Here is a 17,739-nt window from a genome sequence, read left to right as displayed (position 1 = left end):
CTGCCTAAGTGGATACATGCATTTTTCTGAGATGGCATCAAGAGGCTGCAAGCATCCGGCAGACACATTTTGCAATGTCTGTGGCCAATTTATCAAGACAAGAGTGAAAATGTACTCCGTGGAAGCATCTGCTAAGATGTGTGAGGCCTACAAGGCATATTTCGGCATGCCTGTCGGGATCAAGACAAACCCTGGGCATTTCACCTGCGAGCACTGCAGAAAAACTCTGGGAGGTAAGATGGACCATTGTTGCTCAGAATTTTATGATATAAAATTGTGTTAATTTTTTAAATTGCAAAAGTTTTTAATTTTAAAATGTTTTTTGGGGGGATGCCTTTTGGACAGCAGGGACACCAATTCGCACTACCACAGGCGGGACTGGCCACAGCAGACCGATTTCTCTGTGGGGAGGAACAACGTCAAGTGGGAGCCACTGGTGGACCCCAGGCAGGTGCTGATGCCACCACTGCACATCAAATTGGGCCTTAAGAAACAACTTGTCAGAGCTCTAGATAAGGAGTCGGCAGCCTTCAAGTACCTTCAAGACTTCTTCCCTAAGCTGTCTGAGGCAAAGGTCAAAGCCGGTGTCTTCGTCGGACCACAGATAAAGAAGATCCTGGAGTGCAATTCATTCCCCAGGAAGCTCACTAGTAAGGAGAAAGCAGCTAGGAACAGCTTTGTCACAGTGGTTGGGGGATTCTTGGGCAATCACAAGGCAGAAAACTATGGGGAACTGGTTGAGACTCCGGTGAAGAACTACAGCACGATGGGCTGTAGTATGTCCCTCAAAGTCCATATCCTTGATGTCATCTTGATAAATTCAAGGAGAAAATGGGAGCATACTCGGAGGAGCAAGGCGAGCGCTTCCATCAGGATATACTAGACTTTGAACATGTGTATTTCAACATCTTAATTTAAGACTTAAAATAGGAAGTTGCTATCGTTTTCAAAGTAACTTCACTAACATAACTTCACAACAGTAGTATCAAACTGAATTTTGATATAGATAAATACAAAATTGTCGTTTTGATACTTTCCTTCTTAAGGATAAAGGATTAAGTAGTACCAGCATATTAAGAACAGATCTCGATTACAAAGGCAAGGCTATGCTCTCAAATGTTGTCGTCTGCGCATTGGCCTCAGGGTGGTAGTGTACTCAAAAGGGAGGAGTTGAGGAGAACAAACTGGCAAATATAATGATGGTTCTTTCTGAATGACACGTATGAGAGTTTAGAAAACAGCCAATTCATAGACATTTGCCTTATAGAGGCAACATTTCACGTTAGGACTAAGTATCTATAATTAGAGCTAACATGAGAAGTATTTGATAAAGAAATAGCTGCGTCCATTAAAGGGACAGCATCACGACGACATAGGGAAATAAATGTGCGTTTCGTAAACATTTTATGTCACTGAAGAATCGGATGGAACATAGTCTTTACCGACAACTCCCGATGAGGAAAGGATGGGGAAAGGCATTTGCTCGAGACGACAGAGAACAATATTTCAGTCTTTCTTACTTCTCATCTTTGTCTGCGGGACGATATGTGCCTTCATGATCTCTTATGAGATGCACAAAGAGTTGAAAAAGACAGAAGCGACAGCGTTGAAGTACCAACAGCATCAGGAGTCACTTTCTGCACAGCTGCAAGGTAACGAAAATGAATGAAAACATAAAACGGCACTTTGCATTAGCCTGATTATGGATTATCGGTTCTCTGGAGATTTCCATTCAAACTGACTTGCCCAATTTAGTTCGAATGTCACGTCATCATTATATAATAGGCTACATCATCATAACACTTCGTTCGGAATCTGAAAACAGACATATCATTAATAATATAATATAATATTGTAAAATATTATTACATTAAACTGGCAGATACAAATTTAATTGTTTACACACTTAATCCTGGTTCCTTTAGTTATTTGCATTCAATTTATTTCAGTTGGTGTCTATGGGTAATTCTCTCAACAACAACAAAAAAAAATGTCAAGAAAATGTCCTGGTCCTATAAAGAAATAATACATTTTATTAAGCATATCACAGACTATTTTTAATAGAAAAAATGTAAGTTAAATGTCTGCACATGTTACGGTAATGAGAACTGAGTGGTAAACTGTGCTCAAGTGTTGTTAAAAAAAATCCTAATGGTCCTAAATATAGAATTATATATTTAATTTATACAATTTATAATTGCATTTTTGTATAGATTTTAAGGTAAAAATATGACTGGTAATTTTCCCTAACAGGTTTTATGGAAATCACCCATCTGAATGGGGTCTTTGAGAAACTTAGATAACACTACATTGAGAATTTTCACCTCTCTGTGCCATTTTGGGGGCTACTTGTGCTCATATTTACTCTCTGACTTTCTCTTCTGTCTTCAGTGGTATACGAGCATCATTCTAAACTAGAAAAATCCCTCCATAAAGAGCGACTTGAGCATAAGAAGGCTGAAGAGGGTAATGTCCTGTTTATTATTCAATCATTTATTTCCTGATATACACAACCCACTTTATCTGAATGTGAATTGATAATGAAAGATAATGATAATGATTGCGTTTCACTGACTACAGTGTGCTGTAAGTTTGTTTTTAAAAGCTGTTTATTGAATGTCAATACATCATAGATTTCCTTTTGTTTAAACGGGAATCACAAAAGGCCCTCAACAAAGAGAAGGTAAGACTAGAATCTAAAGCTGATAGAGTTTGATTACTAATTATGTGTAAACATGACAGAGCTGTTATAGCTGACATGGTTTTAAGATGCAAAATAACTACGTTTGGTTTGACCTAACAGCAAGAGTCGAACTATCGACTGAATTCTCTGCAGACGGAGCACCAGATCCTAAAGGTGAGATGGAGTTATTAAAAAAGCATTTAATACATTTCTAAAATGCAATTATACAGTATATGCAAATTGTAATTTTCTTCGCTGCGTTAATTGTTGAAACTGTATCTGATGCAACCATATAAATGTAATGTGAAACATAACAATAATTCTTCTCTTGGTTGTCGACTTCGATACGATCAGGCCCAGCATGAAGACTTGAGAATGGAATATTATGAACTTCAAGAAAAGCACCAAAATCAAGGGGAAGATCACGAACATGTTCTGGATGAGCACAAGCAGGAAATGGACCACATGCAGAGAGAGAAGGAGGCTGATATATCCAGACTGAAAGGTAATCCAGTGTATTACTCATATTCCTCTTTTAAGGGATAGTTCACCCAAAAATTAATCATTTACTGAGCTTCATGTCATCTGAAATGTGTATGACTTTCTTTCTTCTGCTGAACACAAATTAAGATTTTTAGAAGAATATCTCAGCTCTGTAGGTCCTCACAATGCAAGTGAAAGGATACCAACATTTTAAAGCTCTGAAAGGCACATAAAAGCAGCATAAAAGTAATCTATAAGACTCGTCTTCAGAAGTGATATGATATGTGGGTGAAAAACAGACCAATATTTAAGTCAGTTTTGACCATAAATTTGCCACCCTGTTTAGTAGGTGGGGATATGCACGAAGAATGTGAATTGCCAAAAACAAAAGAAGAACAATGTGAAAGTGGATATTGATTGTAAAAAAAGGACTTAATTATTGATCTGTTCCTCACCCACACCTTTCACATCACATCTGAAGATATGGATTTAAACACTGGAGTCATATGGATTACTTTTATGCTGCTTTTATGTGCATTTTGGAGCTTCAAAATGTTGGTACCTTTTCACTTGCATTGTGAGGACGTACAGAGCTGGAATATTCTTCTAAAAAATCTTCGTTGTGTTTTTGTGCCACATTTGGCATGCATGAATTGGATGCAAGAATTAGCATTTTTGGGTGAACTATCCCTTTAAGTCCTCACATTTAAAGGAATAGTTTACCCAAAAATAAAAATGTTTAATATTAAAGAATCTGTATGACTTTTTCATACATGTAAAACAAAAAGAGAAATGTTGTAATATTCCCAATCCACTCTTTTCTATGAAAATGACATTGAATATAAAAAAAAATATGACTCATGCACTATATTCCAAGTCTTCTGAAGACATAAGAATACTTTTTTTTCATTGAAGACAGAAAGTCACTTGTATTTTTGGAGCAACATGAGGATGAGTAAATTATGATAGAATTTGTATTTTTGTGAAACTATTAATTTTAGGATCCTTTTCTATCCATTTAAAAAGCACCCCTCTGTATACCTTTGCTAGAATCCTTTATCTCTTAATTTTCCCCTTGTAGAGAATGTATACAATCTTCAAGAGGAGAACAGACAGCTGCGGAAAGCTCATCAGGACATCTACACACAGTTACTTGACGTGCGGGTTAGAGAATGTACAAAAGATTCTGGGATATATTATGTGATTTGGAAAGATAATTGCTGTCTCTCATAATTGTGAACTCTTACTATTAAACATTAACATACAAAAAATTACAGTGAAATTCTTTCTTAAAATTGCAGGAGCTGCACAAGAACCTAAAAGCTTCAAAAGATGATCTCACACTCACATTAGAAGACCATAAAAATGCACTTGTTGCAGCCCAGGTAATTCACAGTCCTGACTGCTGCTTTAGGCTTATTGTGATCAGGATGTATTTTTTGTGCATGTCTCATGCTTGGTGTATATCACATTCCTTCACTGCATGTTGCAACACTTTTAACTCAGCAAATAACAGAACAATTCTTGTACGTTATTTATATCTCCAGGTAACTGGAGCAATGCTACCCAGTTTAACTCTGGCTGTCAACATACTAATTCTCAGTGCCTAATATACAATGTTTACTATTAATGTGAGAAAATATTGCTCATTACTGATCGTAGTCAAGGTAGATGTTCATCTGTTGACTATTTTGAATGAATTCCACATAATTAAACAACATTAAAGAGCTGTCTGCAACTACTAATTGTGTTCTTCCCTAAGATTCCATACCATCTAGTCCAACGGAGACAATCAGATAAAATGTGGATACAGATGGAGCTTTATTTCGTAGGACATGTCTAGCTATGCATACCTCCTGAGTATGTCTAAAGACTCAGATAACAGATGACTACAGATGTGTTCCCATCCTGACAGTTGACCCTGTGTGAGTGATGCATGTTTGCCAGCCATTAACATTCTACTGACATCAGTGACTGAACAGTTTGAGCTGATTGAATATTTAGATATACTCCCTAAGTGCCTCTGTGTGATGCATTCTAACATTAAAATGGCTTTTACACCTTTTATTTTATATATATATATATATATATTTACATCAAATGGCATAACATTTCTGCAATAACATCATGTGATACAAAAAGAAATATGGTGTACATTTATGCATCATATAATGTGTAGTATAATATGTAGCAGGCAATTACCATTATTTCAGAAAGTGCTCCAGTCTCCAGACTTCCTTTAGAGATAGAACATTTTCAAATAAAAATAAGGGGGTTCCTTGGCAACTATGGTTGGGAACCGTGAACCGATCCTTATTCAGAACTGGAACCGATTGATTTTCCTGGTTTACTCTTTCGTTAACGATTCACGAATGACCATTCTTCTACCAACGTAACTCTGTAATAATATACTCTAACTACGTCTGTATATCCATACTTCCTTACTATATATTATGCCAAAAACAGTAGTCCAATGGAGCTGAATCCTCAGTATTTATAAAACAGTATGTGAGGAATACCTGGATTATACTATTTACAGCGAGATTCTGAAGTGCGGATCGACTGGACACTTCACGATTCCATAATAATCCCTCAGGAGCTGAGGAGATGTCACATTGGGGAAACAAATATTCCTCAATCTTTTGACATATAAGAGGTTATTGTGCTATAAAAACATATTGTAAGTTTCAGAACTCAAAACTTCCTCCACACTGCAAAAAGGGCATTTGTAGAAAACAAGCTGCCAAAATCACTCATTCTCTATGTAACGGGTTCTGTGGTTAAGGAGGACACGAAGGCGAGTAGCTCCTCTCAAGGTAAAACTTTATTATAATTTTACACAGGTTTTTTATATAGAAATCCGTTCACTCCCAGACACTCTCTCTCAAGTGTTAGTGGCGTAGGTCTTTTATCCACTAACCCGTGCTCACTGGAATTAGAGACAGGTGTTAGACATAATTTAGCTCAGGTGTAAGTGCCCTTAGCGCTTCCCTCTCTCCGGACAGGCACTTGAACACATCCCCGCTGCCACACTCTATTTCCTCAAAATTGTGATGTCACACTGTGGTAGACATTTGCTTCTGATTGCCTTTGTCAACACCTACTTAACCTTTAATCACTTCCTTAGCCCCGCCCAGTAGCGGTGAGCAGTGAGATGGCAAGGACAAAGTAGGTCAGTCAACATCAGAGAGCTAATCATAACAGTGAGTGTTTACTGTCAAGTTTTAAAGGGGTCATGTCATGAGGAATCAAATTTTCCTTGATATTTTGACATATAAGATGTCATTCAACTATAAACAAATACTGTAAATTCCAGAACTCAAAACTTAATCCCCAAAAGCATTTATTGAAACCAAGCTGTCAAAATGCCCCATTCTCTACTTCCGTGACAACCCTACGTCACTTGGGGTACTCATTCATTCAAGACGGCCTCTACAACAAAAAGTCAATGCCTATTTTAAAACCATCGTACCCATGGCCCTCCCACTGGTGCTCACTTGGCTCATTAACAGAGACAGAGAGAAGGACAAAAGGGCTACTGCCTGTGGCCTAACTTCTCATGAACACAAAAGGGGACCCATCTGGACTATTTTGAATTATTTTTGTATACAAACATGTACCACACAGACATCTTTGACTGTTGTCATCTCTCTGGCATGCTTTTAAAAGACGCAGTGTCAAGTTTAAACTCTGAAGAGAAGATGTGTAAACTGCTCAGCAAACTGTCCTTTCGCCTATCAGCGGTATTTTTAATTGTTGATGTATGTAAACATGCACTAGATTGAGGTCTTTGACCATTTTGATTTTGATCATCAGTGCAGGATAATAAACTGGATGTTTGCATCTTGTGAAACAGTCATAAATGAGTCATTGCCAAGGAATTGTCACTGAAGGATATGGGACAGTTAAAAACACTATTGGACTCGTAATTAAACAGTTCCATTCATTAATATTTCAAGTGTCATGATTGTTTATGATGCTTAAACGCTGTCTACACAGGCCGCGCCCATTGACGGGAATTGAAAATGGAACGAGACATCTGTTTGTTTGCTGTTAGAGTGACACGCCGCAATGGATGCTTCCATGGTAGACAGCATCATTGATTATAGCATCCGACGTAGACAGGGTGTGAGTGTTAACAGTCTTGCTTGAGATGAATAGTGTAATATATTCGGATGCAGCGTGTTGGATGTGCATTATGTGTAAACCTTGAAATGTACATTTCTAATGTTTTGTTGCTTGTTTATTCTCTTCAGATTGAGTTTAAAAAATGGCTGAATATGAGGGGCTGCACACTGTTAGCCAGTCATAATAGAGGGCATTTACATTTTAAGTTTAAAGGAGGAGCTGAGGCAAAAATGTAGCTTTTCAGAAAGATGGTTAGAGACAGAGTGGAAAATTATCATATATTACAAAATTATGACTGTGTTGTTGAAAAAAAAAAACTTTACTAACATTATCAGTGGACCCCAGGGAAGATTATGAATCGATGTATATATAAAAAAAAGAGCATTTCATGACCCCTTTAAAGGAGAAGCAGCATCAAAACTGAGTATTTCTTACAGCGGGTCAGAATAAAGGTAGAAAATTACCATGTTTTACAAATATGTCTTTTTATTTATTTATTTAGCTAATTTTACAAGTGAACCTCAAGGAACATATTAAAGTAATAAAAAAGGACATGGTCATGACCACTTTAAAAAGGTGGATTTGAAAGAACGCCAGTGAATTGCAAGTTGGACAGCTCGTTCCAACTGTAAGTGCCATATACTGTATACTAAGAAAGTTGTTCATTGTGCATAAATGGTGATTTTTTATTTTTTTTTACAAAACCAGAGTACATTATTTTCACAGTTGTTGTTATTACATTATATATTTGGTTCACGGGGCAATACCCATATCCCTGGAGGAAGTACAGTATATCCATAATTTATTCATACTACTCGCATGTGCTACAATTCACCGTTGTCGTCTGCCTTGTGTTTTACCAGTGTTCCCCCGGACTACACTTCCCATAATCCCCTGCTCGTATCACTTCTAGCTGTTCCCCATTGTTTTCACCTGTGTGTCATTTACCTAATCATCCCTTATGTATATAATGCCCTGTTTATCTGTTCTTCTTTTTTGGTTGGTTGTTAATGTTTCTCCCCTGTTCATGTGCCAGTTCCAGTTCAGTTTGTTTACTTTTGTTTTACATCCTGGTTTCTTGTCTTGCCCTGTTTCCGCACTTATCCTGCCCTGTATTCTGTTCTATTGTTATTAAAGTAGCTGCGTTTAGTTCCTGCTCCTGTGATCTCTCTCATTGCTACAGAAAACATTAACAACCGACAAAGGAGAACAGAAAAACAGGGCATTGTATACATGAGTGATAATTAGGTAAATGACACAAAGGTGAAAAAAATGGGGAACAGCTGGAAGTGATAAGAGCAGGGGATTATGGGAAGTGTAGTCCGGGGGGAACAGATGACATGGGTAAAACACAGCGCAGACAACAGTGAATCATTACAGCATGCATAGCTGAAGTACGTACTACGGCAAATCTACAGCAAATTAATAACTAATTGAATAACTAACACCTGTATATATATATATATATATATATATATATATATATATATATATACACACACACACACACACACACACACACACACACACACACACACACACACACACACACACACAGGTGTTGTACATTTCAGATGTTGGAAGTAACAAAACCAAAAAACAGTAGTAAACAGGTGCCAGAGTACAATAAAAGGAATAAGACAAAGAGGAAAGGGGTGCCACTTATGGAAAAATATCATACTTGCTTATAATACTGCAGGCTCTACTCACCTTTTTACCTTTACATTTGTATAGAACATTACAATATTGTTTGAAAAAAATGAAATGATTCTTGGGAGAATCAATACCTTTTTGGGGATTGCGTCAATTACAACCGCAAATTCCTTAGGTCTAACTGGTATTTTAAATATATCCAAAAATTCTCTATATGTTAACAGAATTCCGTCACTGTTTGATAAATGACTGACTAAAATAATATCATTCTCAAACCATAGATCTAAAAATAGAGATTTATTTTTATATAGAATGTCTTTGTTGTTCCAAATATAGTATCTCCTTGGATAAAGATTATGCAGGCCAGTGTCCATGCCATGAGAGCTTCTTTATGGAATTTTGCAAGCTTAACTGGTATTTTGTCAATTGAATAATTACACTTCAATAAAAATGAGGTCACCCATTTGCTTGAACAGATAGTTGGGAAATGAATTCCAAATGCTGTCTTTGTTCTTTAAATATTGAATAATCCAATTTATTTTAAATACATTGTTTAAAGCATCATAACTCAATACCTCTAAACCACTAAATATACAACTCTACCTCCCGAAAGAATAACTCTTATAAACCAGTTTGTTTAAGTGAATCATACGCTTGCTGAATCGCAAGTCTTTCATTTCACCATGTCCATCTTGCGAGACTTAAATAGTAACTGCATTTTACTGTAAATTTCTTATTCTTTTCCTCAAAAGTATTAAAAGAATTATGAATGATATTAAGGTATCAGAATCATTAAGAGGAATTGGAACCAGAATGTTTTAATTCCTTAAGATTCTCCTTATTTACAACAATTATTTATCAAGGTTAGAATATATGACATAGAAATATATTTCAAATCATGACTTCACTACATGTCTTAGAGTCTCTCTCAGCTTTGTTTCATTGCATCAAGTCTCATTCTGTATGACATTCATGCCTTATCTAAGGATCAGAAATTATCTTTTCAATAATTTTTATTGTTTGAATAAAGCTTCAGGTGGAAGAACTGAGGCAATTAAAGGGGAATCACTATAAAGCATCCAATGCAGTCCAAGCAGCTAAGATCGATACATTACCCACTGCAACCACGCACAGCCATGAACTGGAGGCAGTAGAACACAGGAAGAGGATCCAGGAACTGGATTTTAAGCCTAATGTGGTACACAAGAAAATCACTTATTCACAATAGATGTTGTGACCAGCAATGCTTTATTCTCATTATTCTCATTTCCTACATTAGTTTTAAGTATATATATTTTTAGGCCATTTTGGCTGGTTTTTCAACTTCCAGATGAGATGTAATACAACAATAATGTTAGCATGTGACTGTGGCTAATATGAATGTCTTATCACCAAGCCACACTACACTTTGGTCATATGGATGTTTGTGCTTTACAGGTGGAAGGATATCAGGGAAAGGAAAATGTGTTACCCCCTCACGGTGTGTTGGATATCAATGAGACCAAAGTTGAAATGAAGCAGCCGCCTCAAATTGATGTTTTTGCAGAGGGAAAAGGGCAGAAAGAGGAAAGAAGCACATCAAAGGATGGAGGAGGAGAGGATGAGAGGAAACAGGCAGCGCTGGAACATTCCTTATCAAATCTAGAAGAGCAGAGCATTAACCTGAGTAACACTCTAAGCCAAACCTTGGAGAAAAAGACACAGACAGAGACACTCCACAGAACCAAAGAACACTTTGAGGCTTTGGATCAAGTTATTGCTGAACGTAAGGAAAATTATTATTATTATTTTTAATTTTTTTTGTGGTGATAAAGGGTTTTTCTGAATGTACAATCTTTTATTAAAGGGATAGTTCACTGAAAATCGAAAATTCTTTCATTAATTTCTCACCATCATGTTGTTTCAAACCCATATGAATCTCTTTATTCATTAAACTCAAAATGAGATGCTTGCTGGAATGTTAGTCTCAGTCACCACCTTTCACTTTTATTGCATCTTTTCACCCATACAATTATTCTGCCCAACACCTCCTTTGGTGTTCCATGGAAGAAAGAAAGTTATACGAGTTTGAAAAAACATAAGGGTAAGAAAATGATGACAGAATGTTCATTTTTTGATGAACTATCCCACTAGGCAAAGGGCTCTGAAACCAAAGCTAGCAAAATGCACTAGTAAACGATACTATAGCCAAAAAGTCATATGGCCATTTTTGGTCCTCAAACTTGCAGTTGACTGCAAAAAAAAACAATTTACATTTTGTTACATATGTTAACTTTACATAATGATTTCTGATGAAATACAGGGAATGCTGTGCAATTACACCATGATTTGGCTGGACGAGAAGGTGTGAAAAATATTGAGAACACTCAAAAGCATGATAAGGTACATCCGATAAGACCGTTTACATGTTATTTAGTGTCTCAGTATCTTTGTTGTCCATTTCATCTTATGTAACATTGAATTTTCTGGACATTTGAGCTTTTTCTCCACAGATCAAAGTCTTTGCAGTAAGAACTGCATGATTACATATGAAAGTTCCCCAAATTGGATTTGAAAAGATTGATGTTTGTGTTGATGCTGCTCAGAAACGAGATCCGTGTCACTGTCCACACAAATAGAATTTGGGCCACTTTCCACCCAGTGTGAACATAGACAAATTGGATGCAGAGTTTTAAATGAATGACTTAAAATCAAGCCATTGTTGTGTAAAGAGTGTAAACTGTGGTTGTACTGTCAGTTAGTTGACTTTGAAAAGAAAATCACTTTCTTCAAAGTTTTAACATATAAATATCACACCATTTGAGTTAAAACTTTTATGAGACACTTAACAATTAATAAAAATTTTCTCTCTCTTAGAATGGCTTATTTGAGAAAAGCCTGGGAGTAAGGGACCTGAACTCTGAGATTGAGGCCAACAATCTAAAAAAAGAGGATGAAGTGGCAGAAGAAGAAACAGAGGATAAACCCAATATGAACAAGGACAGGCCTGAGGAGGATGAGCAGATTGTGGTGAAACATCAGGATGAGGTCTACTAAAGGACAAAAACAAGCTCCACTTTACTTACATTTACAATTATTCACTTGGCAGACATTTTTATCCAAAGCGACTTACAAAAGAGGAATAATACATCATAAGCAATTCATCTTAAGGAGACAGTAGCATGAAAAGTGCTGCATCACATAGTTTCAATTTCATCAGAATAATAGTATGCAAGACAGACTAGAATGTTAAAAAAAATATATTATATATATATATATATATATATATATATATAGTTTAGTTTTAGTTTTTATTAGTGCATGGTCAAGTGCTCATGGAAAAGATGTGATTTTAGCTGTTATTTGAAGACAGAGAGTGTGTCACGGATGGAGTTTGGAAGGTCATACCACCAATGAGGTACAGTGAAGCTGAAAGTCTGGGAAAGTGATTTGGTGCCACTTTGTGTTGGTTCAATAAGACGCCTCTCATTAGCCGACCTTTGGCTTCTGGTGGGAACGTAGCTCTACACTAAATATTTTAGGTATGCTGAAACAGACCCAGTGACTGTTCTGTATGCCAGCATCAGAGCCTTCAATTTGATACGTGCATCAAATGGAAGCCAGTGAAGTGAGACAAGGAGTGGTGCTGCATTCTGGATAATTTGCAGATGCCTAATTGCGCATGCAGGGAGGCCTGCAATGAGTACAGTAATTTAGTCTAGTTATGACAAGTGACTGAACAAGCAGTTGTGTAGCATGTTCAGAGAGGAAAGGTCTTATTTTTCCGATGTATAGAGTGTAAATCTACATGATTGTGCTGTCTTTGAGATGTGATCTGTGAAATTTAGTTAGTTGTCGATGGTTACACCTGGGTTTCTGACTGTTTTGGAAGGCATTATTGTAGATGAACCCAGCTGAAAAGTGATGTTGTTCTCAACAGCAGGGTTGGCTGGAAAGACCAGGAGCTCCGTCTTTGCCAGGTGAGTTGCAGGTGGTGTTCTTTCATCCAGGTCGAGACGTCTGCCTAGCATCTGAGATCAGAGAAGTCACAGTGAGGTTGTTGGGCTGGAAAGACAAGTAGAGCTGTGTGTCATCTGTGTAGCAGTGGTAAGAGAACCTATGTGCTTTAATAATGGGTCTCAGTGATGATGTGTGTATAGAGAAGATAAGTGGTCCAAGCACTGAGCTCTGAGGTACCCCAGTAAGTAGCTGATGTGACTTGGACCCATCACCTCCTGAGGCTTCCTTAAAAGACCTACATGAGAGATAGGACTTGAACCAGCTAAGCACAGAGTAGAGAGGGTGGACAGGAGGATCTGATGGTTGAATGTGTCAGAGGCTGCAGATAGGTCCAGCAGAATAAGGATGGATGATCTGGATCCAGCTCTCGCCTGTCTCAGCGAACGGTGACAGACAGCAGGGCAATCTTGGTGGAATATCTATTTGTGAAGCCTGACTGATTGTCATCCAGCAGCAGAGATCAGGCAGAGATCAGATTGAAAACTACCCTTTTGAGTGTTTTCATACTTCTATTCTGAGTGCAAAACGTTTGTAGTGATTATGACCTTTGGCATTTTCACATATTTTACATTTAAAGCCGAAGTGTGTACTTTTTGTTGTTGTTAACATACTTTCTATACCATCTTAAATGAATATTAAGTGTTCAATACAAGTTAGGCTCAATGGACTGCATTTGTGGCATAATGTTAAGATTATTTCAAATCGTCCCTCCTTTTCTTTAAAAAAATCTCAAATCAAAGTTACAGTGAGGCACTTACAATGGGCTTAAAGGCAGAAATGTGTTGCTTAAAATTTTATAAAAGCACTTACATTAATTCTGCTGTAAGAACTAATGTATTATTTGAGCTGCAAAATTATTTAAATTGTAATTTTGGGGTTTTAGGGTTTGTTGACATTACATCGTCATGGCAACGAAGTAGTAAAATTGGCTATAACTTTACACAGAAATGGTTAGTAAGTGATTTTATCACATTAAAATCATGTTAACATGCATATAGTTTATGTTGTTTTGTGGCTATATTTTTCAAATAGTTCATATTTTAACGTTTACGGATTGGCCCCATTCACTTCCATTGTAAGTGCTTCACTGTAACCCAGATTTTTGCTTCTTTTTGGTTTTTTTGAGAAAATGAAGGGCAAATAAAAATGCTGTTAATTGACCTTGACTTGTTTTTAACCCAGAATATCCTTTTAAGGTGCAAAGACAACTACAAGTAAGCCATTCGTGAGCTGATTTACCTGAAGTGTAAGCACTGTGGCAGTGGTACTAAATGGTACTATAAAAACATTGCACTGTTTGGTTGAGTATCCTGACCCTACATAGCAACATTGGGTCAACCAATGGAATGGGTTTGGGGTGGGACTATATGTTTGGTGACCAATGGAAGATTGGGATGTTCAGGAAACCTGTTTAAAAACATTAATTATTTTTTCCAATCAGTTTCATTAGAAATTAAACACCAGTTTTAAAAATATCAAATATCTAATTATTGTCAAAATATTATTATGTTTCATTATTATTTAGTTAATTGAATCCTCTTTACTAAGTTAGTGTTAGTAGTTGTCTGAAAGTAGAATTAAACCTAACTGATTTTAACGCTTAACAGAATAATGATACACTGTATTTTTTATAGGTGGCAGGCAATCCAGAGCAGCAAGAGGAGCAGCCAGACGAGCAATATGAGGATGAGTTAGAAAATGGGGTGAGGAAACGCAGGCATTGATTGACTAGTTTCCCGAGGAGGTGATATAAAATGATACATGACAAATGACTTGTTCCCACTGCAACCTCCATTAGACTTTTGATGACTCAGTGCATGATAGAGAGAAGAGCACAGAGAAGGAAGAGAATGAAGAAGATCCCTACAGTGAGAATAATGGAGCAGAGGTCAGTCCAATGCTCAAGAAGTCTTTTCATATCAACCTTACACAAGTAGTGGAAATGTTAGAGAAGAATATAAACTTTCTTCTGTATTAGTCAAATATGTATTTAGAACATATTTGTAAATGTACAAGAATGTTTTATATGTTGTGGATAAACATGTTACATTGTATATTTTGAGCACAGAAAATGATAAATGTCATAACAACTGCATGAATAATGAATTGTTTCAGGACCTAGCCTGAATGAAAAATCAGAGGCAGAAACTGGCGTCACTTGGAAAGAGAGCATCCAAGTAAAAGTGATAAAGAGGATGAAGGAGATCTTAAGGAATCCAATCAAAGACCTGAGATGTGACGAAGACTTACACTTACACTTCCTTTTTTGACTGTCAGAAAAACATACAATATTTTCTAATTTTAAGAATATATATATATATATATATATATATATATATATATATATATATATATATATATATTCTTTTTTTTTATATAGAAGCAATGACAAATATTTGGTCAGCATTTATATTTAATCAAAGTATTGTATCTTTTCGGTGCAATCTTACTAGGGCAATATGAACTGGTATCCTACCAATTGAAAGAAATGTAGGAGTTACATGTATATATAAATGTTTCAATGATTTATTTTATGCAATTTGTTTGAATTAAGCACATTTTTTTAAAAATAACATGTAGTATAGACTGTTAATGCTTCCAGTCTTTTCAAATGTAACTTTTATTTTAAACCTTCGTTTAGGTATATTACTTATATTTGATAACTTCGTGCACACATTGTCTTTCCCTATCAAGTATAACAAAATATAACTCTCTAATTATTACCATCAGATCTATTGTTGTGAATTAAAATCCTATGCAATCTTTATGCTTATAAATAGGAACCTTTATATAATAATTTGGGAATTAGAAGTGGAATGGAAGAATTATTAAACATTAAGAATTACAGAAAATAGAAATTAGTCTTACAGAGATATCATTTATATGTACTTTGGAAGGATATGGTCATTTATTTTAAATTTGAAACACAAGGACTTAAAAAATTTACTTTAAGGAATAGTTCAACCTAAAATAATAATTCTCTCATCATTTACTCATCCTCATGCAACACCCAGATGTGTATGACTTTCTTCTGCTGAACACAAACTAAGATTTTTAGAAGACTATTTTAGCTCTGTAGGTCCATACAATGCAAGTGAATGGTGGCCAGAAATTTGAAGGTCCAAAAAGCAAATAAAACCAGCATAAAAGTAATCCATATGACTCCAGTGGTTAAACCATATCATCAGATGCTATATGATAGGTGTGGGTGAAAAACAGATCAATATTTAAGTCCTTTGCTATAAATTCTCCTCCCTGCCCAGTAGGTGGCTATATGCACAAAGAATGTGAATCGCCAAAAACAAAAGAAGAAGAACGTGGAAGTGAAAATTGAGATTCATAGCAAAAAGTGACTTAAATATTTATCTGTTTCTCACACACACTTGTCATATCGTTTCAGAAGACATGATTTAACAACTGGAGTCCTATTGATTACTTTGTGTTTTAGAGCTTCAAAGTTTTGGGATCAAAACAGAGCTGAGATATTCTTCTAAAACTCTTCGTTTGCGTTCAGCAGAAGAAAGAATGTCATACACATATGGTATGGCATAGGGATTTTGTATGTGTATTGTTTTTCATATAAAATCAATAAAAATATTCTTATAACAATAACATACGCTCAAATGAACGCCAGATAGACCGCGCAAGCTGATTTGCCAGGGGACGGAAGTCGTCACCCCCCACATCGTCACCTTTCTAACTGTTCATGCATAAAACTTCCGACTACCGAAGATGAAAACAAAAAAATATATAGCAAAATTCTGTTAGTTTAGCATCACGGATGCCCTTAGTACTGACCCCTCCGCTATGTGACTTTAAAGACGAAGGCGAGAGCAGGTATTTCTTCATGCTGAAGACTGCGTTATGATCATATTACCTCGACGACGTCGAGATGGAAACATTTATCTGGTAACTTCGATAGCTAGCTTGCTACTATCTTCCTATGGGAGATTCAGCTAGGTTGCTAACTCTAAAACCATCTGAGCACAAAAGTAAAGCTCAAATAACCACATGACGAGGTCTTTTATCATACATAAATCGGTAGATAAAAAGAAATGTCTAATAAGACACATCCTCCGTAATAATGTATGGGATAGCAGGTTAAGTTATTAACCACAGCTACTCTCTTTACACTTAGGTTCACCTTGATCTTTTCGTCCACAAAATAACAAAAGTGTTAGATACTATAGCGTAAAGGTGCAAACCCTCTCCTGTCCTCTCACAATAATATAGGACACTGTTGTAGCAATACACAATTAGTTTGACCACGAATGAAGACAGTTGGGTGTAATGAAGGTGTCCACCCACCCTACATAAAACATTTTTAATCTCAATGTGACTGATTCAGTGCAACCCTGTTCCTGGAGGCCCACCAATACTACACATTTTGGATATCTCCCTAATCAAACACACCTGATTCAACTCATCAGCTCGTTAGTTGAGACTCCAAGACCTGAATTGGGTGTGTCAGAAAAGGAGATATACAAAATGTGCAGTGTTGGGGGGCCTCCAGGATCAGGGTTGGGAACCACTTCAAATCATTCACTGGCCTAAACAAGTTTTCAGTTGATCAAACACATGTACATTCCAATGTTTATTATGCTATTTTTTGTTTCTATGGTTATTATTATTTGTACTTTATAATACATTCTTGAAAAATAGTATATATATATATATATATATATATATATATATATATATATATATATATATAGATTTTGATTTATTCACATAATAAATCACCAGAAATGCACCAAGGAAGTTCAAAACACATTAATAAAGGTTTACAGGGC

The 17,739-nt window shown here is 36.2% G+C and overlaps 1 protein-coding gene across 2 annotated transcripts; it reads left to right on the top strand.

Annotated features, from left to right (window-relative positions):
• Positions 1 to 1,221: 1,221 nt before the first annotated feature.
• LOC127649004 (Golgi integral membrane protein 4-like) lies at positions 1,222 to 17,660 on the top strand. Of its 2 annotated transcripts, none has more exons than XM_052133889.1 (14): positions 1,222 to 1,652; positions 2,392 to 2,466; positions 2,634 to 2,683; positions 2,804 to 2,857; positions 3,038 to 3,188; positions 4,248 to 4,324; positions 4,468 to 4,551; positions 9,978 to 10,145; positions 10,385 to 10,712; positions 11,250 to 11,329; positions 11,804 to 11,974; positions 14,581 to 14,649; positions 14,745 to 14,834; positions 15,062 to 17,660. In XM_052133889.1, exons 1-14 carry the CDS (start codon positions 1,466 to 1,468, stop codon positions 15,071 to 15,073), a joined length of 1,596 nt encoding a protein of 531 aa, XP_051989849.1. In that variant the 5' UTR covers positions 1,222 to 1,465; the 3' UTR covers positions 15,074 to 17,660. The 2 variants fall into 2 exon arrangements, with proteins under 2 accessions (XP_051989849.1, XP_051989848.1); XM_052133888.1 differs by having other exon boundaries at positions 4,248 to 4,330.
• Positions 17,661 to 17,739: the final 79 nt, after the last annotated feature.

Source organism: Xyrauchen texanus, chromosome 9 (assembly GCF_025860055.1).
Source record: "Xyrauchen texanus isolate HMW12.3.18 chromosome 9, RBS_HiC_50CHRs, whole genome shotgun sequence".
In the NCBI taxonomy this organism is placed as follows: domain Eukaryota; kingdom Metazoa; phylum Chordata; class Actinopteri; order Cypriniformes; family Catostomidae; genus Xyrauchen; species Xyrauchen texanus.
This window is presented reverse-complemented; position numbering and strand designations above follow the sequence as displayed.